The sequence below is a fragment of the Sander lucioperca genome, chromosome 14 (assembly GCF_008315115.2).
Source record: "Sander lucioperca isolate FBNREF2018 chromosome 14, SLUC_FBN_1.2, whole genome shotgun sequence".
NCBI lineage: Eukaryota > Metazoa > Chordata > Actinopteri > Perciformes > Percidae > Sander > Sander lucioperca.
Window position 1 is genome coordinate 12,771,711 of NC_050186.1, and position 17,809 is coordinate 12,789,519.

The 17,809-nt window shown below is 41.2% G+C and overlaps 2 protein-coding genes across 2 annotated transcripts; both read left to right on the forward strand.

Moving 5' to 3' along the window:
• The first annotated feature begins 7,315 nt into the window (after positions 1–7,315).
• LOC116051001 (tripartite motif-containing protein 16-like) lies at positions 7,316–9,268 on the forward strand. The gene has a single exon (XM_031301203.2). The coding sequence runs from the start codon at positions 7,349–7,351 to the stop codon at positions 9,020–9,022; it is 1,674 nt and encodes a 557-aa protein (XP_031157063.1). The 5' UTR covers positions 7,316–7,348; the 3' UTR covers positions 9,023–9,268.
• A 4,242-nt stretch (positions 9,269–13,510) lies between these two features.
• On the forward strand, positions 13,511–16,684 carry LOC116051072 (tripartite motif-containing protein 16-like). Its single transcript, XM_031301317.2, has one exon. The coding sequence runs from the start codon at positions 14,050–14,052 to the stop codon at positions 15,733–15,735; it is 1,686 nt and encodes a 561-aa protein (XP_031157177.1). The 5' UTR covers positions 13,511–14,049; the 3' UTR covers positions 15,736–16,684.
• Positions 16,685–17,809: the final 1,125 nt, after the last annotated feature.

Below are 17,809 nucleotides of genomic sequence, written 5' to 3' on the forward strand. Positions count from 1 at the left end.
TGTCCCTTGGGAGTGCTTTTTGTCACCTAAACTTAACTGTAATGGCACCGGCAGCTCGTGGTGCTCTGTACCTGGCTCACAGTCACCTTTTATTGGGTAAACCCAACTCCCAACTGCCACGGATTTGGTGCCATCTCACGGAACTTCTGTAAGATATCATCCATATTGGTGTGCATACATTTTCATCCAATATCGTACAAACACGTTCATGCAAATGCGTTGCCCATACAGCTGACGAATTCACGTGACGCTTCAGAGAAAAGGACGTTCATCCCGCTAAAACTCATCGTTTCCTCTCTCCTTGCATGATTCATTCGTCTCTTTCCCATGTGAAAGCAAGTGAAGGGAACGTGGATGCAATTTATGGACCTGAGATGTAACCAGAGACTCCAAAAGCGCAGATGCAGAAGACCCAGAAACGCTGACCAATCAGAGCAGACTGTACTTTTCAGGAGGGGCTTAAAGAGACAGCCGCTAAATCGGAGCGTTTCCCACTGATACTCACAGGTATATTCAGACAGACAGTATGAGGATTGGAAAATAAAGTGTTTCTTTAACATTAAAGCATGTAAGCATGTTCTAGTAGAAAGCCAAAATACAAGTATGAACCTAAGAAGGAGCATGACATGGGACCTTTAAAATGAGCGAAGTTGGAGCCAGTTTGATCTATTTTAATTGTGGATAGTTTGTCCCAGAGGATCACTGAAATCAAACCAGCCAGCATGTGCAGCAATTTCCGGCCTGACGTTGCCCTCTTGTGGCTCCTTTATTGTAATGTTTAATAATTTGCCTCAGGCCTCCCATCCCTGTGCCTGCTCTGTAATTACACTTCCTTGAACACTTAATTGGCCAAACATTTCGCCGGCGAGCAGGACATTTGCACAGAATTTAATGTTAACTCAACCGTGAAAATGTGCCAAAACAGGCCATGGTAAGCAGCAAGAGGTGATGAGAGTGTCAGTTCGTGCAGCAGAACATGAGTTTGAGTTTTGTTAATTAAAAAAAAATAAATAAATAAACGGAAATGAAAAAATTCCAATCAGGCTTTAGTATGCACTCTCTCTGTCTGGAAGGAAGCTTGAGCTGATGGATGCAGGTGTTAACAATAGATTGAGCCTCTCTGCATATTCAGTCCCAACAAACAGGGGAGTGATGCAGAATAACAAAACATAAATGTTTATTTACAGATTGCCTTTTGCAGCTTTTATATTGTAAGCAAAACAAAACACCTTAAAACAAATAGCTTTTGTTATTTGCTTGTTGGTTTTCACATTCTTAAAATGTATTTTTAGCATTAACAAGCAGTATAGAAGCACTTAAATAGTTTAATACAACCTGTAATGTTAGCAGAAACGTGTTTATTCATGTAGGCTATTCATCAACTACTATAACTCCCCGTACATTTATAGACACTTGGAATGTCCATATATAGCTGCTTATTAATGCATTATAGTGTGTTATATGCTTTTTATTAAGTGTTTATAGACTGCTCATGAATGATAAATTCAATTGTTTTTCATAGAGGGTTTATACTGTGTGTATATATATATATATATATTATGACTGTGAAACAGGATGCGGAAGATCTCCGTGTGTACTGTAGATGTTTCCACAACAGATGAAGCAGTTTGTTAATTAAACTATACATCAACTATTAGCCCGAGGTGTTAAATGTCTGATTCTTTCCACATATTTACATAATTAAGCACCAGTTATGCAAACACATCCTTTACATAAACCAAAGAACACACCTGCGTTATCAGCCGAGGAGTCCCTCAGCCCTGCCTGTCTGTGATAACTTGAGCATGATAAACAGTGACGAGAGGATGTATACTCTGATGTGATGGAATCACATTTGCAAATGATGCAGAAATGCTCCGGGGGTAAAACTGGAGTCGTGTTTGTACAGCGGTTAATGAAGAGGACGGCTAAAGGCCTGCCCATGATACAGGAATCCCAAATACTGCACAGCACTAACGAGATAAAAGTGTAATTATAGAGGTGAACAGTAGGCATGCTTGTGAGGGTAAGTTATTACGACTCACTATTCGATACGCAAGATTTAAAGTTCACCATACGATTGTTTTACCAGAATGAGCTGCAGGCAAATGCACGGGCGTCAGTTTGGTTTGAAATGTGCTGGGGACAGAGATGCATTCGGAAGTGCATTTTCAGAAGTGCTGGGTACAGTGACATTTCATGGTTTGAAAGACGCTGTCCTGTAGCTTACTAATGTAAATGAATAAAATTGTATACAAAAATGTGATGATATCCGACACGTTTTATGAAGAACAAAGCTTTGACAAAGTAACAAGTTCCATTTGGCAAACACGTGCCACCCACCCTTTCCCAACCTAGAACGTATCCCAATGTTACAGTTGTTGCAGGGCTGTGAACAGAGAAGTGTGCAGCCAGTGCAGCAGCAGAGCGGCTGTGTCTGTGCCTGCCCTGTGGGGACAGAGATTTTTGTGGATTATAGAGATTTTTGTGGATTTGTTGGGATCTGTCGCTCAAGAATTATATGTGTTATGATTTTTTTATTTTAAATTGAGCTCAAGGTTTTCAAATCTTAGGTACGCGTACCCACCGCCCCCACCGAAATCAACACCTATGGGCAAATGACTGAAACATATTCCTTTATTTATATAAAATGTGCCAAACAGATGTGTCCTCTTATCAAAAGCGACACTGAAATTTTATCTTAAAACACATTAAATTTTTTTTAAATCCCACATCAAAATAATTAATAATTAATAACTAGGCCGTTTAAAAATTGAATTTCGATTCATTCTTTTATCTCCACCGGCTGTAATCTTCACACATTCACATCCATTTCTTAACGATTCACGATGCATCGTTACATGCCTATAAGTTATAACAAGCTGGGAGCCCAAACATAACAAATGTTTAAACAAGAGAAAATGTCAGGAGGGCTTCAGGCTTTATAAACCTACTTTATAGACCTACTCTATCTGTAAAGTGTCTCAAGATAACTCTTGTTATGATTTGATACTATAAATAAAATTGAATTGAATTGAATTGAATTAAATCACCCTCATCTTAGAAGTCAATTTCTCTGTGCTTTTAAGACTCTACAGCCATGCCTTGCTTTGAGCTAACTGAGCTAACTGAGCTAACTGAGCTGTCACGTTTTCAGGAGGTTACTGTACAGGTTTGGACCCAAATGCAGAGGGGGGTGTTGGGGTGAGTGGGAGGTAAAAGGGTCAGTTTCAATGAAATAATGACCAAAAATTCACTTACAATCCAAGGAAGCAGGCGAATATCCAAAAATCATAGGAAACCCAGAATACAAGAAAACAGAGCACTATAGGGACAGACAGAACTTGAAACAAAGTAAGATGACAAACTTACAGCGACACAGGGAGCACACAGACTAAATACACAAGGCAACGAGGGATGTAACGAGAGACAGGTGACATGAGGGCAGCTGAACAGGTGAAACACATCAGGGACTAATCAGACTCAACAGGAAACAAAGCTAGACAGACACGTGAAACCAAAAACTACAAAATAATACAAAAAGTAGCGCTTGCAAACATACATACATTTATATTAAAGCGTAACTCTCGCCAAAATGCAACCTAGGGTCTTTTTGTGAATGTACCCGAGTCAAACTTTAGTTTAGTAGCATATTTAGGACGGAAGCGCCACTTTTAGGATTTACCGTATTCTCATTTTTCGGTCAAATGGCCTTTTGAATGGGAGTGCTAGGGGCACTTTTATGCTAGCCTCAAAATAGCTATTTTTAAACACTAAGAAGGCTCCACACAACATGAGACTTTGCTCCAAGTATCACCAGGGGCTCTACACCTTAACGAAAGCATGGACAACATTGTTTGTGTACCCAGAGTTCACTAAAAAGAAAGGTTTTGAACAACTCAACGTAGCTCTTGTAGTTTCCGGCCGCTACCACCTCGGCAGTCAAAACGAGTCGATATACGAATGCGAATGAACGGCCTCCATATGAGGCTCCTTTTTCAACTACGAGGTCAATATTGTTTTTCAATAACAACAAAACAAGAAATAATCCGTGCATTTATATGGAACTAAGCTTTAAGAGCTTTCCATCTTTACTCTCCTCCCTGTTACGTTGCATTCAGAAAATGAATTGTTTTTGACTGATAAAATGGCTGAGGCCGGAAACTACAAGAGAGAAATAGGCCGTGCAGTTGCTGAATCTGTCTTCATTTCAGATCGACAAAGGTCAGTTTAAAAGATTTTTCGTCAGATTTTGAGAGGCTCATCCGCTCGCCATTTCCGGGTGAGTCTCGACTGCCCTGTCTCCGACTGAGCATGTCAGGTCGGCCAAAATGAAGGTCGACGGCTCCTCCGACGGACGACGGCACGGAAACACACCGAACAGACTCGAGTCACGGACCTCGCCAGACTGTCCGACGGCCGATTATCGGACTGGTGTGTCAGGGTCCTTAGAGGGATGAGACGTCCTTTCCTCTGAAGCATCACATGAATTTGTCAGCTGTATGGGCGGAGTTAGCAACTCCTTCAGCTGAACGGCTTCCGGGAAGGCTGCTCTCGTGTTTCCTCGGCTATAGCTCCTCGATGATTGCTACTCGATGATCGCTACTCGGTCTTCGGGGCAGAAATAAGAGCATTGAGACGGCCTTCACCGAGGAGGGACAGAACTACTTCTGGTTCAGCCGAGGACCGAGGAGTCGAGGAGCTATCAAATAAGGGACATGAGATGCAGCCTATATAGTGAATGAAATTAACCGCGGAAAATTCAAACACCACTACAAAATGGCGAACACACTATATAGTGCACTATTTCTGTGATAGGGAACGGTTTCGCACACAGCTTCAGAATAGATCTATGAAAACAAAACAGAGACCACGAAAGAGAAGAACACAGGAAAAAGATAACCATGGACAAGGAACGAGAATACAGAGACAGAAAGAAGCAAATAATACTGGAAATAGCTAAACTGAAAACCACAAACATGACAATGACAATGCCTGCATGTTGATGTTTAGCAGGTGTAATACTTACCATCTTACTTTAGCATGTTTGCTTGCTAACATGTGCACTAAACACAGAGTACAGCTCTTGTTGATGGGGATATTACCTGCTTTGCAGGTATTTGGTCATAAACCTACGGAAGCCCTAAACGGTCATAAATTTAAGCATTGTTTAAATGCCTTTATCTCAAGATCACAAGTTGTATCCTGAGAAAACAAGCTTTGTTATTTGGAGATAATTAACTCGTTATCATGAGAAAACAAAAGAGTATTTCCTCTTATTACTTATAATATGTATCTGATCACTGATATTTATGTAAAATGCACTCAAACTGCCCAGATCGAGCTGATGGGGAATATTTGGAATATATTTAAAATAAAAGTTTAAATTGTATTAAATAACTGAATGATATAGTTATTAAGATCGATGAGCTCATTTTCTCGGGATAACGGCATTTAAAAAACATTTGCATCCGTGACAGTTTAGGGCTTCCGTAGAAAACCAAAGAATGGGGCAAACGGAAATGTTGAAATCATAGTGGCGATAGAGGAAAAGTTATGGAACCTCCAAAGTTAGTAGGAATCACCAGCTCAGAACCATACATTAATGCATTAAGTAGATGTTGAGATATTTCATTGAATAAGTGAAAGAGGATCACCACAATCAGAAGGATTCATCCTGTGGGGAAATGTTAATATCTGCAGCAATTCCATAGCAATCCATCAATTAGTTGTCAAGATATTTCACTCTGAAACTCACGGTGGCGACAAAACTGGTGGACTGATCGACTGACTGACATCGCCGTCCCTAAAGCCACCATATAAATGTCTTCATTGCTCAGAGAAGCAACTGTTTTCAGTTCTGTGATGAAAATCCAATTGGTTCTTTAATTTTTTATTCATCTTAAGAAGTAGGAACATTTTCTCAAGCATACATAAACACCCCAAAAAAATCTCAATCAACCAAATTTGAAGATAGAAGATTTTCACTGGACAATGTGGTAATAACTGCAGGCAAGATACAAATTAGGGAAGGACAAGAAAACCAGAGGAGTAAAAGAGCAGAGAGAGAGGAAACCAGAGGAAAACAGGGAGGCATAGTTGATGACAAATGCCGAATAAATGCCAAATTCATGACCACACATGCTGGGAGCTTAAGGTCAATGACGTGTTATGTGTGTGTGTGTATGTGTGTGTGTGTGTGTGTGTTTTGCAGGGATGTCATAATCCATCAGCTTCTATGCCTGATGGTGGCATGACACAACTTAGTGGAGCGGTTTGGGCTCAGTGCTGAGTCTCGTGAGTGAGTGGTCGCCATCTGAAAGGGCGCCGTGCAGCAAACCTCAAAGTCTCCCTGAGGACTACAGTATGTCAGTCTGACAGAAAGACACTAAAAAAAGAAAAAGAAGAGCTAAGGGAGAGGGCAGAGATGGGAGAAAAAAACATGATGGAAGGAATTCATAAATGGAGAGACAAAATACAAGAACTAAAACTGGATTTTTTTTTTAATCTCAGTCAGACGTAAGCCTGGAAGGAGATCATGCTTTCATTTGTGTGTGTGTGTGTGTGTGTGCGTGCGTGTGTGTTTGTAGGCGTGCGTGTTTGTGTATCTGTCTGCAGCTAAACTCATAATACTGGACCCTTCACTGGTTGAAACAGACAGGATTTTGCTCTTTTTAAAGGAAAGAAAAGTGGCAGCAGTGTCGCAGGAAGTGATTTTCAATAACCATAACAGCACAAATAATTTACATGAAATCTCTAATTGAATAGACAGTATTTACTCAAATACTCATCAAAAGTGGGAGATAACTGAGCTACATAAACTGATTAAGTGACACACAGTTGTAGTTTGCATGATGCCCTGTTCATGGAATTAGAGTTGCAACAAATAACTAGTGCAATGATATTTGTTCAAACCCTATGAGGCTTAACGTGCTGGTTTACCTCTGAATGATATTCTGAAATTGAACTTTTATGTCACAAATGCTTCAAAGTAGATACTTGATTATGTGAGAAAATTATAATAAAACAATTTAAATATTTGCTGACAGTTTGGTTTGATTACTCCGGTATTGTCAGTATAAAAATTGAAAAGTGTTACTCTACCAGGAATGAAGCAAAGCTTGATAGCCCCTCCCTCCTCTTCATGTTTTCTCAAACACAGCGAGCTCCACTCTGTCCACGCATTTCCATGTTCCCTCTCCTTTAGATCTACAGTTTGCAGATAGGTGTAACCAACATGGTGGTGAAGTGCCGGAGCCAACAAACACATGCTGTTTTTAGATCAGAGCTCAAACTGGTTTCACATGTCAGAAAGTCAGAGTCAGACAGTCGTTGTCACAGAGGTAAAATGGCGCAGAAAGGACTTGAGCTGGACCGGGAAACTTTCTCTTGTTCCATCTGTCTGGATCTACTGAAGGATCCGGTGACTATTCCCTGTGGACACAGCTACTGCATGACCTGTATTAAAAGTTTCTGGGATGAGAAGGAAACCCACAGCTGTCCTCAGTGCAGACAGCGCTTCACACCGAGGCCTGTCCTGCTGAAAAACACCATGTTAGCAGTTTTAGTGGAGGAGCTGAAGAAGACTGGACTCCAAGCTGCTCCTGCTGATCACTGCTATGCTGGAGCTGAAGATGTGGCCTGTGATTTCTGCTCTGGGAGAAAACTGAAAGCACACAAGTCCTGTCTGATCTGTCTGGTCTCTTACTGTGAGAAACACCTTCAGCCTCATTACGATGTAGCTCAGTTAAAGAAACACAAGCTGGTGGAGCCGTCCAAGAAGCTCCAGGAGAACGTCTGCTCTCGTCATGATGAGGTGATGAAGATGTTCTGCCGTACTGATCAGCAGCTTATCTGTTATCTCTGCTCTTTGGATGAACATAAAGGCCACGACACAGTCTCAGCTGCTGCAGAGAGCGCCGAGAGGCAGAGAGAGCTCGAGGGGAGTCGACAAAACATCCAGCAGAGAATCCAGGACAGAGAGAAAGATGTGAAGCTGCTTCAACAGCAGGCGGAGGCCATCAATCTCTCTGCTGATAAAGCAGCGGAGGACAGCGAGAAGATCTTCACTGAGCTGATCCGTCTCCTGGAGAAAAGAAGCTCTGATGTGGAGCAGCAGGTCAGATCCAGGCAGAAAAGTGAAGTGAGTCGAGTCAAAGAGCTTCAGGAGAAGCTGGAGCAGGAGATCACTGAGCTGAAGAGGAAAGACGCTGAGCTGAAGAAGCTCTCACACACAGAGGCTCACAACCAGTTTCTACACAACTACCCCTCACTGTCACCACTCAGCCAACCTACATCCAGCATCCATATCTGTCCTCTGAGCTGCTTTGAGGACGTGACAGCGGCCGTGTCAGAAGTCAGAGATAAACTACAGGACGTCCTGAGAGAGAAGTGGACAAACGTCTCACTGACAGGGACTAAAGTGGACGTTTTGCTGCCAGAACCAGAACCAGAGCCCAAGACCAGAGCTGGATTCTTAAAATATTCACGTGAAATCACACTGGATCCAAACACAGCACACACACAGCTGTTATTATCTGAGGGGAACAGAAAAGCAAAATTCATGTTTAAACATCACTCTTATTCTAATCACCCAGACAGATTCACTGACTTTAGTCAGGTCCTGAGTAGAGAGAGTCTGACTGGACGTTGTTACTGGGAGGTGGAGAGGAGCGGGAGAGGAGGAGGAGGAGTCTATGTAGCAGTCACATACAAGAATATCAGCAGAGCAGGGTGGTCGAAAGAATGTGTATTTGGACGAAATGACAAATCTTGGGCGTTAAATTGTTGCAACAACAGTTCTACATTCTGGTGCGACAAAGTCCAAACGCCCGTCTCAGGTCCTCTGTCCTCCAGAGTAGGAGTGTACCTGGATCACAGTGCAGGTATTCTGTCCTTCTACAGCGTCTCTGAAACCATGACTCTCCTCCACAGAGTCCAGACCACATTCACTCAGCTGCTCTACGCTGGACTTTGGATTATAAATCCTGAAGACTCTGCTGAGTTGTGTAAACTGAAATAGACAGAAGTAATTTTAGGGTTAAATTCTGTGTTTTAACTGTTGGACTTTTTTGTCTCTATGTTTGTTGCAGACAGCTGATTGTCGTGGAGTTTCTTAAATGTTGTTATAATTATGAATAATTCATCATTGTGTGGATGAAGTGAATCTGTATGAAATCATTGAACAAGAGTCATTGAACAGACTTTACTGATGGGATGTGTGAACAAACGGAAGCTTTACATGATGAATAAAGTAACATGAACAAAGTCTTTTCTTCCTGTCTTCATTTCAGGGTTTCATACAAAGCTGACGGAGAAAATGTGAAACTGATATGAGAGTATAACTGAGGCCCTTTTCCTCCTGAAACACCACAAAGTACAGTGTTCATGTTTAGAGTCAGTCAGTCTCTGTCCTTTCAACTTTCCTCACTAAAACTGCTCCGTCGCAGAGAAATTAGCAGAGTTTTCTATCACTTGTTGCTTTTTACAGCCAACATTTTCTTTCTGCACCAAGTCAATAAATATTACACAGACTTAAATACTATAAAATAATGAAATAGTATGAATTATTTTGGTCAAGCACAACGTTAGAATCGGATTAATGCCAGAGGGAGAGGCTTTAACTTGAAGTGTTTTCAGTGGCGTCTGCTGATTTAATCTTTGATGCAAAAGTTATTATTACTGGAAATACTAAGAGATACTAAAACATCCTGAAAATCATAGCACTTGTATTTACAGTAGATAGTAAAAAAAAAAATGCCAATAATCTTGGCAAAGGTTAAAGGTGCAGTAGGTAAGTCTTATAAAACTAACTTTCTGTCATATTTGCTGAAACTGACCCTATGTTCCAGTAGAACTACATGAAGCAGGTCATTTAAAAAAAGATGTGTCTAACTGCGTGTCAATCACTGCTCATGCACACGCATTCATTCCATTGACATATATATAATGGACCAACAGATCCTGTTGCTCTGGACGGAGACCAGTGAAGGATATTAGAAGCACTTTTCAGGTGAGCGCTGAGCGTTACTGAGCAGCCTCCAACTGAGAGACGACGTAAATGTGACGTGAGCAACGTGTCTGAAAGTTGGAAGTCTTCTGGTAGCTGTGCCAAGAGAAATCTTAGTCATTCCCAATCTTGCAGAGACGGAGAGCGTAGGTATATGTAAGGAGATAACATGGACACAGGCTAATTATTGCTAACTAAAATGCTAGTTAACATTAGTAATTAAACTTAAACAGCTAATGTAAGTCCAAACTGCCTGCGAGCTTCTCCTGTACTATACGGTAACTCCTCTACTATGAGACAGTAAGTCCCGTGGTTATGACCCAATCGTTAGCCTATTTTTTATAAAAACGTCTGCTACAGAGCCATAACGTGAGGTACAAGGTAATGGAGACTTTTATACATTGTCGTGTTTCTTTAGAAATAAACAATGGACAAATAAAGTCTTTAAACGCTTCAGATGTAAAGTTATTCGCTGTCAAAGTGGCGCCAAAATGAATGGCAGTCAATGGGATGCTAACGGGGGGTGAGTGCTTATTAGAATCAAAATGGCGCCATAGGAGGTTCGGGTTGTGAGGAGACGCTTACCCCCTTGATTCATTCTCCCTTGTAGGGGGAGGGGTTTAGGAGACCGTTTTGGGCTTTAGCAGAAAGGGGGGGATGGACTGAGAAGTTGTTGATGTTCACATTTTTTGGCTAAGTCCCGGATCTTCACAATCTTACCTACGGCACCTTTAAAGTGTATAAAAGGTTATCTTTCATATTTTTACAACATAAAACAACTTGTTGTGTCTTATAAACTTGTGAAAGCATTCAGGTCCTGTGGGATTTAGAACAGCAAAAATAACTTACCGGTATTTGAATTATATGTTTAGCCTTACTGTTTTTAACATTAAAACAGAACTTTTACACACACAAAAAGCAGTGACTAATATATGTATTTTGTGTACTTGGTTTAGTAATAGTAATAGTAGTTATTTTGAACATGTAAAAAACAATATATATATAAATATACACATACATATATACATCAAATTAAAATGACAGATAAATAAGGACATGTACTTCTCAACACAATCTACCGAAATTATTATAAGTAATTCAAATAAGAAATTCCCATGTTCAAAAAGGAGTAGGAAGAAGTTCATGAACAAACTTGTCTAGTCCTACCCCCTTTCTCTATTTTTATCCTTTAGTTAAATACAAAACAATTCAACACAATTGTTCTTTACATACACGTAGCTACACCGTATATCTACCTACCTACAGCTCACATATGCATACACAGACACAGATGAATACATACATGCATACACACACATTTACACTTTTTCCCCCTCTTTCTTTCTTTTCCATTTATCTTGAATTGTGGTAAACAATATAAAGTTTGATTCAACTCTAAACATGACCACTGTACTTTGTGGTGTTTCAGGAGGAAAAGGGCCTCAGTTATACTCTCATATCAGTTTCACATTTTCTCCGTCAGCTTTGTATGAAACCCTGGAATGAAGACAGGAAGAAAAGACTTTGTTCATGTTACTTTATTCATCATGTAAAGCTTCCGTTTGTTCACACATCCCATCAGTAAAGTCTGTTCAAAGACTCTTGTTCTTGTTCTTGTTTGTTTGCATGTACAGACTTCATCCACATAATCACGTTGTTTGACCAGAATCTCAACATTTAGTCCGCCAAACACACAAATTAATATAAATATAGATTTCTTTACAAATGTCCACAAAGAAAACAAAGTCTGTGGGATAAAGGAGGTCTGCTACTAAGCATTGCAGTTTTATTCCTGGAAGAGGAGCGTTTTGAGCGAGATACAGATTGTAAAAAGTAGGAGATACTGTGTGTTTTGCAATGCCCATACTACCATTAGACTCAGTATATGTCCCACTCCCAACACAGAGTATAATGTCCCTCATTAAGCAGACGAGATAACGGGGCTACTGTGGGCCGTAGCCAACGCCCAAAACACAAACTGTCAACTCTAGCAGAACTGTGTCCACACTTTTGACTTTTTGGCTAACGTTCTATAAAATATCTGTTTAAATCCGAATATAAGAAATATCATGACCAAATGGAGTGGTTGTTGTTCAGATGTAATATAAGTTGGGGACTTTTGTTTCTAAAACATGGCAACGAAGACAAGAAGGTGTATTTGTTTAACCAATGTTGCTATTCTGGTATCTGGTCCTTTTGTCATAAGTAATAGTGTCTTGTAAAAGCCCGTTTGGCTGGCTTGGGCGTACGTTGTGTGTGCATGACACAATAATACAATTAATAATTCATTCATAAATAATCTCGTAATGTTCTCACGCGGAATCTACAGGGACCACCAACGAGGATTCTACAGCAGTTGCAAAAACCTAACTATACATGCGTTTTTTAGTGGATACCAACCATAGACTGTATAATATATACAGTCTATGATACCAACTCAGTCAGATTTTGAGAAAACAAGCCGGTATATTATATCGAGCGGTAGGTGACGGTAAAGGTGCGCCTGGCTACACCATAGACTACAACCATGGAGGTATTAAGCTCTTAAGAGAACGGCTAGCAACCTTCCTATATACCTGCAGAGCTGGTTACAGATCAGGGAAATTGAGATACCACCTCTGACAGTGAATAATATAAAGTTTGGTGTTTTTGTTGAAGATAAGAAAGTAGATTTTGTTCTCAACAACTTGGTGCTGCTAGCAAAACATTTTATACATAAATGTAGATATTTTAAGCCCAAACCCTCCCTGAACCATTGGAAGAATTAAAGATAAAAAAAACAAAAAACCTTGATTTGATTTATTTACTTGAAACTCTTAATTTAATTTAATTTGAGATAGCCCCTTCTCTTTATTTATTTTTTATTTATTTTCTTTCATAGCATTCTTTATGTTGTTTTGTAAGGTATAAGCTCCTAGGTTTTGTTTTATACGCTCGACCAGAGGCAATAGCTCTGTTATTGAGATGGATTTGTGATTGTGCCTTGTTTGTTTGTATTTTTATGTTCTGTATAAATGAACAATAATAACAAAAAAAAAACCTTCTGCTGTCTATGCTAGCAACCCACCCATTGGGCTTGGGCATTGTGGGCTGAGGAGTGGGCTGGCTCTGATTAGTAAACATCCTGATGGAAAGTGTGAATGTGGAGACAAGGAAACAGTGAAGCATGTATTAGTGCAGTGCAGGAAGTACTCTCCTCAGAGGAAGAAACTGTTCAGAGAACTGGGTGCAACTGGAGAAACTGTTTTTACTTTATGCACTTTATTGAATTTGGACAGTTGGAACAAATTGAAGAAACTGATGGAGTACTTGAGACGTATTGGAGTATATAAAAATATATAGATAATTATTTTAATTAAGTTGTGAATAGCGATTAGAGAACAGCGGAGGGCAGCAATACGCCATAGATGCGTCTAGTCTGCCGGAAATAAAAAGAAGAAGAACCCACCCATTGGTTGCCTGCAATTTGAATTTACCAATAAACAGAAGAAGGGTCATTTCCGGTCTTTGGCTAACGGCTGTGCGTTATTTATGATTAACCCAAAGTAGTAAAAGACGCACCTCACAAGTGAGTCCTTAATGTAACGTTACAAGGTGTACATGTGAGTATACTCACGGAAATATCCGAATTGACACATACTGAGAGTTATAACTGCGGCGCTTAATAGTGCACACACGGCGGTGCCTCCCTTGTTTGTTACCATGGTGATGTGCTAGTGTGGACTAGCGGACGTTTCTCCTCTGACAGACACACAGAAGAGACTTCCTCACGATTTGGTGTAACGTCAGGTTATGATAGGTGTATAATAAGTAGATATAGCGTCGTGGAGACCTGGCATTGTATGGTCTACATTGTAGAACAAAGTATCAGTGTGGAATCTTAGTAGCTACGTTATCGTTAGCTAATAGCTAATCGGCTATCTCGGAGCTCCGGCTAACTGTTAGCTAGCTCTCTCCACCTGCAGCACCAGACACGTTACATGTGCACAAGCTGACTGGCTGCATTCACTGCACAAACAGTTAGGAGCTCAGGAGGTGAAATGGCGCAGAAAGGAGTTGAGCTGGACCGAGAAACTTTCTCTTGTTCCATCTGTCTGGATCTACTGAAGGATCCGGTGACTACTCCCTGTGGGCACAGCTACTGCATGAACTGTATTAAAAGCCACTGGGATGTAGAGGATCACAAGAAAATCCACAGCTGTCCTCAGTGCAGACAGCGCTTCACACCGAGGCCTGTCCTGCTGAAAAACACCATGTTAGCAGTTTTAGTGGAGGAGCTGAAGAAGACTGGACTCCAAGCTGCTCCTGCTGATCACTGCTATGCTGGAGCTGAAGATGTGGCCTGTGATATCTGCTCTGGGAGAAAACTGAAAGCACACAAGTCCTGTCTGATCTGTCTGGTCTCTTACTGTGAGAAACACCTTCAGCCTCATTACGATGTAGCTCAGTTAAAGAAACACAAGCTGGTGGAGCCGTCCAAGAATCTTCAGGTGAACGTCTGCTCTCGTCATGATGAGGTGATGAAGATGTTCTGCCGTACTGATCAGCAGCTTATCTGTTATCTCTGCTCTTTGGATGAACATAAAGGCCACGACACAGTCTCAGCTGCAGCAGAAAGAGCCAAGAGGCAGAGAGAGCTCGAGGGGAGTCGACAAAACATCCAGCAGAGAATCCAGGACAGAGAGAAAGATGTGAAGCTGCTTCAACAGCAGGCGGAGGCCATCAATCTCTCTGCTGATAAAGCAGTGGAGGACAGCGAGAAGATCTTCACTGAGCTGATCCGTCTCCTGGAGAAAAGAAGCTCTGATGTGGAGCAGCAGGTCAGATCCAGGCAGAAAAGTGAAGTGAGTCGAGTCAAAGAGCTTCAGGAGAAGCTGGAGCAGGAGATCACTGAGCTGAAGAGGAAAGACGCTGAGCTGAAGAAGCTCTCACACACAGAGGATCACAACCAGTTTCTACACAACTACCCCTCACTGTCACCACTCAGCCAACCTACATCCAGCATCCATATCTGTCCTCTGAGCTGCTTTGAGGACGTGACAGCGGCCGTGTCAGAAGTCAGAGATAAACTACAGGACGTCCTGAGAGAGAAGTGGACAAACGTCTCACTGACAGGGACTAAAGTGGACGTTTTGCTGCCACCACCAGAGCCCAAGACTAGAGCTGGATTCTTAAAATATTCATGTAAAATCACACTGGATCCAAACACAGCACACACACAGCTGTTATTATCTGAGGGGAACAGGAATGCAACATTCATGAGTCATCAACAGTCTTATTCTAGTCACCCAGACAGATTCACTGACTTTAGTCAGGTCCTGAGTAGAGAGAGTCTGACTGGACGTTGTTACTGGGAGGTGAAGAGGAGAGGTGGGGGAGTTTCTATAGCAGTCGCATACAAGAATATCAGCAGAACAGGGAGGTCGAATGAATCTGTATTTGGACGAAATGACAAATCTTGGGCGTTGGATCGTTTCCAAAACAGTTCTACATTTTGGTGCGACAAAGTCCACACTCCCATCTCAGCTCGTCTGTCCTCCAGAGTAGGAGTGTACCTGGATCACAGTGCAGGTATTCTGTCCTTCTACAGCGTCTCTGACACCATGACTCTCCTCCACAGAGTCCAGACCACATTCACTCAGCCGCTCTACGCCGGACTTCGGTTTTATGACTACTTTCCTTTCTCTTCTCCTGGAGCCACTGCTGAGCTGTGTAAACTGAAATAGACAGAAGTCATTTAAGGGATTTAACTCTTTCAACTTATTTTATCTCCATGCTTGTTGCCGAGAGCATATTGTTGTGGCGTTTCTTCACTGCACGGAGATCAGCGGCCCATCAAACATTATGGGCTGTACTATGGGTATGTCCCAGTTCCTTAAATTGCATCCACGTTATCTTCACTTGGTTCCCTTCCTCGCGTCTTAGCCTGCCGCACCAAGAAAGCATGGGAGAGCCGCGAGGAGAGGGATAAGCTATCCTTTCCTCTGAAGCGTCACGTGAATACGTCAGCTGTATGTGTGGAGTTAGCAACGGCTTTCAGGCTCTGGGAAGGCTGCTCTCGTATTTCCTCGCTCATAGCTCCTCAGAGATCCCTCCTCCATCCTCGCTAGTAATAAATAAGAGCTTTGAGACTGAGGGCCAGAAGGAATTGCGGTTCGAGGAGATATCAAATAAGAGACTTGGGAAGCAGACAGCGTATCTCCAGATGTGTCGATGTGTAAATGTTTGAGTTTCACTCTTGCCAGGAGCAGGTGGAGATTAGAAGGGCTGATATAGTGTGCGGGGGGAGGGCAATTGGGTAGTGAGGAATGAGGAGGTGGATGTAGGAGTCAGGAGACGTACTGGTGGTAGTGTGAGGGCATCTGGTGGACGGATGGGAAATGACAAGTCTGAAGAGTTCCTATGGGAATGCATGTTGTACTGACCTGAGTACTTCTTCCTCCACTGCCAGGAACACACCACACACACGTTCTATAGCTAGAAACTCCTGTATGTCACAGATAGTTTTATCCATAATAAACTTAACCATATGACTAAACCGAAGTTGGGGCTTCTACAAAACATGAAGGGAAACTGCTTCAACACAGTCCTCAGTCCTCCCACTGCAAGATCATGTACAAAGAATGGACATGTGATATAGATAAATATAATAAATGGTTCTTTGTTGCTGTTAAACTGTCTTGTTCGTGGCATTATTCCTCTGCGTTCTCTCTCTTCTTGCTAAATGTGGTTAAGCTCTGAGCTCAGGTCAGGATTTTTTCATTGCTTCAAGTATTTCTTCTGTCATCTTGACATGTGACTTTGTTGGCTCACATGGAGTCTATTTAAGAGGCGGCCACATTGATTAGAACAGCGAGGGTTAAAGTCAGTTGTCAGCTCAAACTTAAACACAATTTTTTTTTAACCCTCATGTTGTCGTTGAGTTAAATTTAACCCGTTTTGTTTTCATGTGAGCCTTTTTCTTAAACAAACATGTTCCATTTCAGATTATTCCTTTGTTTTTAATGAACTAATGGAATACTTATTAGGGCTGTCAAACGATAAATTTTTTAATTGCGATTAATCGCCAAATTTCTATAGTTAATCACGATTAATCATGTTTTATCACATGAATAAAATTCTATTATTTTGCATTTCAGAACTGTTTTTAAGTACATATTAACAATGGAAAGACATTCTTACCAGTGTCTCTTGATTGGGAATCAAATGAATGCAAAGAAAGTTACTTTATGAACTTGACTTGATTTACTGTAAACAAAAAAAACGTGAATCTGTCATTATTGCACAATTCCTACAAGTACCTAACCTAACTGTGATGTAACACTCACACTTTGCTTATACAGTACAAACAAAATGGTCCAAAAACCAGATGCCACAGCAGGACATTTGTAACCTTTAAGTTTTTCTAATAAGGAATGTAACAATTCTCCTCGACAGAAAAATGGGTGAACAATGTCCCAAATGAGAAAAAGTCCAAAAAAAAACAAACAATACAAACAGTCCTAAAACCGTATGCTGGTATACGTAGTCAACATAGTGTGCAGTAACTTCTAAATCAGGGGTCACCAACACGGTGCCCGCGGGCACCAGGTAGCCCCCAAGGACCACATGAGTAGCCCTCAGGCCTGTTCTAAAAATGAAAATTGAATATTGATATCTGTTTCCCACCTTAAGTCATTGTTGATAATTATTGTGAGAAATCATTAACGTGATCAGTGTCTTCACATAGATGAGTATCATTAATCATTAATAATCATATATAACTAAAGGCAAACTGAGCAAATTTGTTATTTCAGAAGA